Here is an 11,636-nt window from a genome sequence, read left to right as displayed (position 1 = left end):
TGTTATAAATTATTTGTATTAATTAATTAATATTACATACTATTAAAAAAATATTAATAAATTTATATGAAAATATCATATTATATTATATTTTAGTATTTTATTTAAATATGTTATATTAATGTATAGACAAAATAAAAATAAAAATACTTTTTATATTATAATATCATATTTTTAAGTAATATAAAGTATTATTTTTTATGCATTAATTTTCAAAATTTTTCATTTACTTTTTTTTGATCAAATTAAAATTAAATAGTTTTCAAAATAAATACAATAATATTATTAGTGTTTTTTTTTTGAAATTATGAAATTTTATATATTAATCGGTTTTATTGTTGTGTTTGTAACCAATGGTTTGCATTCAATTAGTATCAAACACTACCCGTCGGTAACTGAGAACAACTGTGGTATCAGTCGGCAGTCATTGTTGATGAACGGCGTAAACCACTGTTTCAAGTGGTCATCAAATAATAATGTGACCACAAGTGTCCAAAACGGACGGTTAGCTCAACCGGGAGAGTGGCCTTGGATTGCATTCATTGATATATACAAAACATTTTGGGGTTTCAAATATGACAAGTATTTTCATAAATACATAAATTTATATTTAAATTAATTATTTATTTAAAATATAAAGTAAAATATAATCTATATTTTTTTTTAAAAATAAATACTTAAAAAAAATTATCTTATAATTTCATAAATTAATTTTTTAAACAGTAAAATGTGTACAGGAGTTATACTAAATAACAATTGGATTTTAACAGCAGCGCATTGTATATTGTAAATATAAAAAAAAAATTTATACAAAATAATTATTAAATAAATTATATTATTAACAATTTAGTTACCGTAAAATTGTGCTTTTCCATTCCCCATATAGAAATGTCAAAATCATGGGAAATAATGCTAGTTTTCTCACAATAAGAAAAATATTGATTTTTTTTTACTTTTAATAATAATTTCTCGCCCCCACTCCTGTTTTTATAAAATATATTTTCATGATATCCCCCACCCCCTTTAAATTGGACGTCTCTAATTGTTCCGAAACCATTATGAATATGCTATCAATTACCAACGATTTATTGTTATATTATAATTATTATTATTATCGGTAATATAAAAAATATACCGTTTTTTTAAATAGATTTATATTAATTATATGTCATTATAGTTTCCTAGTACCCCCATAATTTTGGTTTTTTTCACACTAACTCGTTTAATTTACCAGGGGTGGTAAAAAATCTGAGTTTATAACGGTATAAATATTTTTATTTTATTTTTTAAATTCCATATGGGAAATAAAACACATGATTTTATAAGTAATCATTTGAAATCAATAATCTATATTATTTATAAAAAATATTTATTTATTTTAATTAATTATATATAAAAAAAAAGTATCGATAATACAATTAGTGTACGACTAGTTCGCGATTATAGTCAACATACTAGTCATGTATACGGTGTGGATATGTATGTAATTCATCCAAATTATACGGTATTCATGAATACTAGACCCGGTTTAGAACAGGCATACGATATTGCATTATTGAAACTGTCGTCAAATATATCGATGACTACAACAACAACAACAACAGAGTCAACGGTTGGAAGATATCCGACAGTTAATGCCATTTGTTTGCCCGACAGAGACATTGTTAACACCGATAAAGAGTTGGCATTGTTTGCCGGTTTCGGTAATATTGATGAAAATTATGTCACAAATTTGGGTCCATTGCGTACGGGTTGGCTGCGTATGAATGAACCGACTAATACAGCATTGGATCGTTGGACTTATTTTATTAGAAGCAATAGATATCTTATAAATGATGGCTTAGGTATCTGTCCGGTTAGTATATAATAAAATACAAATAGAAATAATATTAATAATGTGTGGTTATGTGTAGTTATGTGTAGTTATGTGTGGTTATGCGTGGTTTTGAGTGGTTTTGTGTGGTTATGTGTAGTTATGTGTAGTTATGTGTAGTTATGTGTGATTATGCGTGGTTTTGAGTGGTTATGTGTGGTTATGTGTAGTTATGTGTAGTTATGTGTAGTTATGTGTAGTTATGTGTGGTTATGYGTGGTTTTGAGTGGTTATGTGTGGTTATGTGTGGTTATGTGTAGTTATGTGTGGTTATGTGTGGTTATATGTGGTTATATGTGGTTATGTGTGGTTATGTGTGGTTATGTGTGGTTATGTGTGGTTATGTGTGGTTATGTGTGGTTATGTGTGGTTATGTGTGGTTATGTGTGGTTATGTGTGGTTATGTGTGGTTATGAGTGGTTATGTGTTGTTATGTGTGGTTATGTGTAGTTATGTGTAGTTATGTGTAGTTATGTGTGGTTATGCGTGGTTTTGAGTGGTTATGTGTGGTTATGTGTAGTTATGTGTAGTTATGTGTAGTTATGTGTTGTTTACGTGGTTTTGAGTGGTTATGTGTGGTTATGTGTGGTTATGTGTAGTTATGTGTGGTTATGTGTGGTTATGTGTGGTTATATGTGGTTATATGTGGTTATATGCGGTTATGTGTGGTTATGTGTGGTTATGTGTGGTTATGTGTGGTTATGTGTGGTTATGTGTGGTTATGTGTGGTTATGTGTGGTTATGTGTGGTTATGTGTGGTTATGTGTGGTTATGTGTGGTTATGTGTGGTTATGTGTGGTTATGTGTGGTTATGTGTGGTTATGTGTGGTTATGTGTGGTTATGTGTGGTTATGTGTGGTTATGTGTGGTTATGTGTGGTTATTAGTAGTTATGTGTGGGTGTTTGTGTCTGTGTGTAAAATGTAATTTTTATATTAGTTTAAATACTTTAATTTGAATTATAAAATATTTTCATAAAAATTAGGGTGACTCGGGTGGACCATTGATTCAGTATGAGTTTGATAGTCAACGGGCAATATTAATAGGTTTGGGTATAAGGTATTGGCCGGCAAACATATCCACTGGCTGTCCGGCTAGAGTTGCCGACGCCGGCAATATATTTGTACGAATATCTAAACACATTGATTGGATTATCAATACTGTAGCAGCACACTAACAAATATATATACATACCTACACACACATATACATACATACACACACATATACATACATACACACACATATACACACATACACACACATACACACACATACACACACATACACACACACATACACATACACATACACATACACATACACATACACATACACATACACATACACATACACATACACATACACATACACATACACATACACATACACATACACATACACATACACATACACATACACATACACATACACATACACATACACATACACATACACATACACATACACATACACATACACATACACATACACATACACATACACATACACATACACATACACATACACATACACATACACATACACATACACATACACATACACATACACATACACATACACATACACATACACATACACATACACATACACATACACATACACATACACATACACATACACATACACATACACATACACATACACATACACATACACATACACATACACATACACATACACATACACAYACACATACAAACACATACATATACATACACATACACATACATATACATATATATATACACACACATACACACACACACACACATATATACACACACATACACACACACACACATATATACATATATATATATATATACACACCTACACACACCTACACATACATACACAAATACAAACAGACACACACATACATACAAATACACATATAAAAATTATAAATTTATTAGTAATATGTTTAATAATGATTGATTACAATTATTTTAGCACTATTTTATATTATAATTATAGTTTTTATGTTAATAACTTGTTAAAACATGTACTTGTATATTATATATCAAATTTTTAAAATAATAAAAAATTATATACATATTTGTATATATATTTGATAAAATATAGTATTATTTTATATAACTATTAAAATAGATATTTTAATAATAATAATAATATTATAAACATATTAATAAAGTGTTGATTTTTTAAAATTAATTAAAATATCAATTAATTATAATGTTTGCGATGTTGTTGTCGTTAGTGTTGTTGTCGTTAGTGTTGTTGTCGTTAGTGTTGTTGTCGTTAGTGTTGTTGTCGTTAGTGTTGTTGTCGTTAGTGTTGTTGTCGTTAGTGTTGTTGTCGTTAGTGTTGTTGTCGTTAGTGTTGTTGTCGTTAGTGTTGATAATGTTGTTATCATTGTTGTAATAAACCATTTCGTGATCGGGAGTCCTGTCCTGCAATGCGTGACTATTGCCAAACACACGCTTTATGTGCGAAACAATTACCACACATATAATGATTGCAATGATTGACATAATTATGAATATAATTGGTTTGATTAGCAGTAAGTCCGGTGGAAATTGTTGTTGATTTTTGAAAGCAATTCCACTATTTACTAAAATATATAATTTATAATTTTTTAATTAATTAGTTATTTAAAAATAAACAAGGTTTTTTTTGAATATAAACAAGGTTGATAAATATATACGTATAGAATTAATTATAATAATTAATCATAAAAATTTTTATTTCAAGTAAAAAATGATTTTTTATTAAGTAATATATGTAAAATAAGTAAAATATGTAATATATTATTTTTAAAATAATTATTAAAAATATATGTAAAAAAGTTTTTAAAAATATATTTAAGTATATAAATTCTGTATAATTTTTTTTTGTTGTATAACTTACCATCAAGTATCAAATTATCATCAGTTAAATTCATCATATAATTAAATTGTTAAAATAATTCAATAGTTAATATAATTTTTGTTTAATTATTTTTATTATTAAACTAACAATACTTTCTATTAATAAAATAATTTTCATTTATCTAATCAATGATTAGTTTTATTTTATTTTTAAAAAAGTCATTTAATATATTATTTCCGATGAAAAAAAATCATTGAATAATAACAATTAGAAAATATTTTCTAAATGACTAATCATTTAGTATTTATATTTGTATATATTTTTTTAAAAATGTTTACTTTTAGTTTGTTATTTTGTAATATAATATAATAAATTTATTTTCAACTACTATCATTAAATACAATTTATTTTATTTTTTAAAAAAATATATCCATAGTATTATACAATAAACTTATTATCTTATATATGTGTTAAACAATTTGATGATTTTGTATTTTTAAAAATATTTTTTAAAACATAATATTATTTATATAATTATTTATTTATTTATTTTTTGAATCTTATTGTATAAGTATAAATAAATATTAAAATTAAACCTAATAACTAATAATTTTTATTATATATTAAAATAATAAATGTAAATTAGTAAATGTGGTAAATAACTTTTTAATTTATTAATTATTATTATAATATATTAAATAATAATTATTTAGAATAATAAAAAACAAAAATAAAAGTTAGAAAAATTAATATATCATATTTTAATAAATCAGTTTAATATTATTTTACAAACATTTTTTATTTTCAATTTTAATATTTATGTTGTTATTTAAATATTATATAAAACAACTACTTTTTTTGTATTATTTCTAAACTGTCAATAAAATCATTAAAAAAAATATCAAATATTATCCATTGATTTAGTCAATAGCAAAAAAAAATATAAATGATTTAATATATAATAAAATTAATAATATAGATTTATTATACTAAACTTTATACATTTATATTTTGCATTAATATAATATATTATCAATATATGTATTTAAACAAAAATCTAAAATTTCAATTGTTTACTATTTTTAAAAAAAAAAACAAACTACAGTATTTCAAAACATTAACCAATATTTTTATAAACACAAAAATTAATTAACTAATCAGTAATAAATTAAGTTATTATATATATATATATATAAAATAATTTTTAAAAATTATGCAAAATTAAATTAACTGTAATGATGTAATCTAAAAATAAATATTTAATTTTAGCATTAATTAAAACTATTAATTTAATTGTATTTATTCTAATATATAATGTAATCTAGTATTGAAATACAATAAAAAAAATATATTATATTTATTACAAGATATTTTAATTTTTCATTTATTATAAATAATAATAATATATTTGAATAATTTTTTTTTTAAAATTAATTAATGTTATATCTAATGTTAATATATTGTTAATGCTAAATAATGTTAATAAAAATGTTATAAATAATGTAAATAACATTATTAAATATTATTAAAAAAATTTATTATTATTATTAGTTTTTTTTGGTTGAAATTATGAATTCTTATATATTATTTGGTTTTATTAATGTGTTTGTAACCAATGGTTTGCATTCAATTAGTATCAAACACTACCCGTCGGTAACTGAGGACAAGTGCGGTATTAGTCGGCAGTCATTGTTGATGAACGGCGTAAACCACTGTTTCAAGTGGTCATCAAATAATAATGTGACCACAAATGTCCAAAACGGACGGTTAGCTCAACCGGGAGAGTGGCCTTGGATTGCATTCATTGATATATACAAAACATTTTGGGGTTTCAAATATAACAAGTATTTTCATATATCATATATTTTTATATATATATATAATTAAACTAATTTTTTTTTTTAAATATAAAGGAATTTCTAATCTATAATTAAAAAAAAATAATTTAAAAAAACTAATATTATAATATAATTTTTCAAAACAGTAAATGGTGTACAGGAGTTATACTAAATAACAATTGGATTATAACAGCAGCTCATTGTATAATGTAATTAAAAAAATATTTTCAAATAATAATAATTTGATTAAAAAAAAATAATTATTAATTAGATATATAAATAATTTTTTTTAATTAATTTTTAAAACACACATATATTATATAAATATATATATATATATAATTTAAAACAGTAAATATATTATTTATTTTTATATATTATTTCAAAACTATTTATTTTAATTTTTTTTGTTTAATTATTAAAAAAGTATCGATAATACAATTAGCGTACGACTAGTTCGCGATTATAGTCAACACGATTATAGTCAGTCATACGGTGTGGATATGTATGTAATTCATCCAAACTATACGTTATTTATCAAAACTAGACCCGGTTTACAATTTGCATACGATATTGCATTATTGAAACTGTCGTCAAATATATCGATGACTACTAAAACAACAACAACAGAGTCAACGGCTGGAAGATATCCGACAGTTAATCCAATTTGTTTGCCCGACAGAGACATTGTTAACACCGATAAAGAGTTGGCATTGTTTGCCGGTTTCGGTGATATTGACGATAATGTCCTAAATTTGGGTCCATTGCGTACGGGTTGGATGCGTATGAATGAACCGACTAATAACGTATCAGATCTTTGGTATTATTTAATTAAAAGCAATAGATATCCTTTAAATGATGGCTTAGGTCTCTGTTCGGTTAGTCTATAATAAACTTCAAATAAATTAAAATTAAATATTAATTTTTTTTTAATAAATTTTTAAAATAATATACTGTTTGTGTGTTTATATAGATTTGATTGTATATGTCAGTTTTGTATTTATGTGTGTATATGAGGGTAATACTATGTATGTGTTGTGTGTTTATTTAGGTTTCTAGTATGTGTGTGTGTTCGTGTGTTTGTATGTGTGTTTGTATGTGTGTTTGTATGTGTGTTTGTATGTGTGTTTGTATGTGTGTGTATGTTTTTTCTGTTTGTTTGTATGTATAGTGTGTGTATGTATGTGTGTGTGTGTATGTATGTGTGTGTGTCTGTGTGTGTATGTATGTGTGTGTGTGTGTGTCTGTGTTTGTATGTATGTGTGTGTGTGTGTCTGTGTGTGTATGTATGTGTGTGTATGTATGTGTGTGTGTGTGTCTTTGTATGTGTGTGTATGTTTTTGTCTGTGTGTTTGTAAGTATAGTGTGTGTATGTATGTGTGTGTGTGTATGTATGTGTGTGTGTCTGTGTGTGTATGTATGTGTGTGTGTGTGTGTCTGTGTTTGTATGTATGTGTGTGTGTCTGTGTGTGTATGTATGTGTGTGTATGTATGTGTGTGTGTGTGTCTTTGTATGTGTGTGTATGTTTTTGTCTGTGTGTTTGTAAGTATAGTGTGTGTATGTATGTGTGTGTGTGTCTATGTTTGTATGTGTGTATGTATGTGTATGTTTTATGTATATGTGAAATATATATTTTTTTTTTAAAAAAAACTATCTTAAAACAGATTAGCCAAACTTATTACAGATTAAAAAAAAAATTTTAAAAATTATAATTGATTTGTTTTTAGCTTCAATTATTTCAGTAATATATACTGTATATATATATATATACAGTAATAATATTTTGTAATGTAATTGAATTATAAATATATATATATATTATTTTCTAAAAAAAAATAATTAAAAAAATAAAGGGTGATTCGGGTGGACCATTGATTCAGTATGGTTTTGATGATAGTCAACAACAACGGGCAGTACTTATAGGTTTGGCTTTAAGCTATTGGCCCCGAAACCTGTCCATTAGCTGTCCGCCAAAATTGGTTGCCGATTCTGGCAATCAATTTTTACGATTGTCTAAACACATCGATTGGATTATCAATACAGTGACCCAGAAAACACTCATTAATAAACAATAAATTCAATTAACTTTTTCGGAATCAGATTAATAATAATAATAATAATATTTTTATAATTAAATAATTTTTTTAATTAAATATTTTTTTTTATATATAATTTATATACAATATATAAATATTTGTGTATATTTAAACAATTTTTTTTTTTAAAAAATATAATCTATTTATTTAAGAAAATGTTTATTACTATAAAAATTTATTTTACAAACAATTACTAGCTTTAATTGGTTGTAAAAATAAAAACTGCAAAAAAATAAATAAATTTCTATATGTATATTGACAAATTATTTAATTAATTAATACATAGATTTTTTAATCATTTATATACATTTTATATATTTTATATATATATACTTGTTATTTTTAATTATATTTATGCTTTATTTTTAAACAACAAATACTATTTTTTGTATATTGTTATTATTTTATTATATATAATAAAACAAATTATTAAGTACCATGATAAAATGTTTATTACATTATATATTCTATAAAAAATATATTAAATACTTTTGATAAAATACAAAATAGCAACAACAAAAAAGTTATGTATTTGTATAAATAATATTATATTTTTTTATTAAATAGGATTATATTTGGAAAAAAATAAAACTCTTGAATAATTTTTTTAGATTAAATATTTTTATATAAAAAAATCTATTATATTATATACTTATATATATAGATAAAAAAATTAAATTAATTTTTTTGTATCAAATAACTTTATTTATTTTTTTACTAATTTATTTTTAATAATGTATAAAAAATTTATTTTTAATGATTATAAAACTTATGATAAATTATTTCCTTTTCACGATTGAACTTTGATTTTATAATAATTATTATTTTATTAAAATATATACTATAATATAAATCATAATAATAATTAAAACATTTTTAGATAATTTTATTAAAGTATATTATAAATTTATCTAATATTATTTTATACTATAACTTTTTTTGTATATTAATAAATAAGTTAGATTTTTAAATATAGTTATAATATAAAATATAAATTATAATTATTTTTCTTTCTAATATAAATAAGTTATAATTAAGTAGTTATAATAAATCTAATTAATATATATACGGAATTTATTAATTTCAATTTAATAAATTATTTTAATAAGATAACTTTTTTTTATATAATAATTGATTATAATTATCTAATACATTAATTAATACTGTATTATTAATAATATTTAACTTTAATATTTTTTTATGTTTAAGCGATACTTGAACTTTATATTATGTTTGATAATATATTTATGAAATTACATATTATCTACTAATATATATATATATATATATATATATATATAAATACTTTAAGTATATAACAAAAATAATATTATTAATAAGATTAATTAAAATGCAATTTTAAGTTATTTAGTTTTTAAAAAAAACTTAATTAAGAAAAATAATAAAATGTTTAACTTTAATTATCTATTGTTTATTACTATATGTTTTAATTATTATTCAATAAAAATTGTTAGTATAATTAATATATAATAATTATTATTTATTTTTTTTTGATTTAACAGTTATTTAATTTTTAAAAAATATATATATATATAATTTAAAATTATTAATTATTATTTTTTTCAGCTAGCTAATCAAAATCAATCAGCTAGCGAAATTTATGTATGCGGTGGCCAGGATACATCACGTATTTATTCAACATGTTTTAGATATGATGTCCAAACCGGGATCTGGCAATCAATACAATCCATGTCCACTAAACGTGAAGATTATGGTTTAGTTGCGTATAGTAATAGTCGATTGTATGCAATGGGCGGTTGGACTGTAAGTAAATTAAAATATTAATAAAATAAAATTTAAAATTTATTTATTTTTTTAATTTAAAAAAGGGTGCTGGTGAACTAAACAGTGTTGAACTATACGATACGCTAGCTAATCAATGGCAACCGGTTAAACCTATGATAACTGCTAGACGGTAATTATTTTTATTTAAAAAAAAAATTAATATTTTTAAAAATAAAATCATAAACTTTAATTATTATTTTCTATGTTAAAAATTTTTAATTTAATTTTTTTTGTATCTAGTGAATTTGATGCAGCCGTAATTGATAACAGTATCTATGTTTGCGGTGGTTATGGTAACTAAAAAAATATATTAAAAATTTTAAATTATTAAAAAATAGTATTAATTATATTTATTTTAATTAATTTTTTAATGAGCTAGATGTTTACAAAAAAATGTGAATATTATCAGCCAGATACTAATGAATGGCATTCGACTACTAACTTAACAATTGACCGGATGAATTTTGCAATGGTTGCCCACAAGGGGGCACTGTATGCAATTGGCGGTAAAAGTTACGGTGATGTACTATTAGATTCAATGGAACGTTTAGATTTGAAAACAAATAATGGTAGACCATGGTAGAAAATATGCAACGATATAGGTTAATTTTTGGTTAATTTAATATAGTAACAATTTTATTTATTTTTTTTTTGTAAAAAAAATTAACATGTACATAATTTTTTAATTAATTATTATTTTATAGAAATAATTTTGCAGCTACCTCATTTAGGGGATCGATATACGCATGCGGTGGTAAAACCAATGATGGTAGATCGTGCGAAATTTATAATTCAAAATCAAATACGTGGACATTAATTGGTTTAAAAAAAACTTAAAATTTTAAAATTTATTTTCTAAAAAATATTATTTTTTTCAATTAACTATTTTTTTAATTAAAAATATAGGATCAATGAACAGTGAACGTGTTAATTTTAAACTAATTGCTCTTGGTGATAAATTGTATGCACTGGGAGGTGATGCTAGATATCAACCGGAACCTACCGATACAGTAGAAGTATATGATTATCTAACTGATCAATGGAAATATACGACATCATTGCCCCATAAACTTGACTCATTTGGGGTATTAATTAGAAAATTTTTTTATTATTTTATTTTATTATAAAAATGTAATTTTTATTATTTTAATTTTTTATTATTTTTTC

At 23.0% G+C, this 11,636-nt stretch overlaps 2 protein-coding genes across 2 annotated transcripts; both read left to right on the top strand.

Annotated features, from left to right (window-relative positions):
* The first annotated feature begins 307 nt into the window (after nucleotides 1-307).
* On the top strand, nucleotides 308-3,150 carry LOC128965216 (chymotrypsin-like elastase family member 2A). Its single transcript, XM_054311866.1, has 4 exons — nucleotides 308-582; nucleotides 724-786; nucleotides 1,405-1,855; nucleotides 2,858-3,150. Exons 1-4 carry the CDS (start codon nucleotides 308-310, stop codon nucleotides 3,047-3,049), a joined length of 981 nt encoding a protein of 326 aa, XP_054167841.1. The 3' UTR covers nucleotides 3,050-3,150.
* Nucleotides 3,151-10,281: 7,131 nt separating this feature from the next.
* On the top strand, nucleotides 10,282-11,275 carry LOC128965154 (kelch-like protein 18). The gene is made up of 5 exons (XM_054311809.1): nucleotides 10,282-10,448; nucleotides 10,514-10,599; nucleotides 10,710-10,762; nucleotides 10,849-11,071; nucleotides 11,174-11,275. The coding sequence occupies exons 1-4, from the start codon at nucleotides 10,374-10,376 to the stop codon at nucleotides 10,866-10,868; spliced, it is 234 nt and encodes a 77-aa protein (XP_054167784.1). The 5' UTR covers nucleotides 10,282-10,373; the 3' UTR covers nucleotides 10,869-11,071; nucleotides 11,174-11,275.
* The last annotated feature ends 361 nt before the right edge of the window (nucleotides 11,276-11,636 follow it).

Source organism: Oppia nitens, unplaced genomic scaffold, assembly GCF_028296485.1.
Source record: "Oppia nitens isolate AA-2021 unplaced genomic scaffold, nextdenovo-longstitch-racon4-pilon3 scaffold16_pilon_pilon_pilon, whole genome shotgun sequence".
Taxonomy (NCBI): Eukaryota; Metazoa; Arthropoda; class Arachnida; order Sarcoptiformes; family Oppiidae; genus Oppia; species Oppia nitens.
The sequence above is the reverse complement of the archived record's forward strand: the minus strand, read 5'-3'. Positions and strand labels throughout refer to the sequence as shown.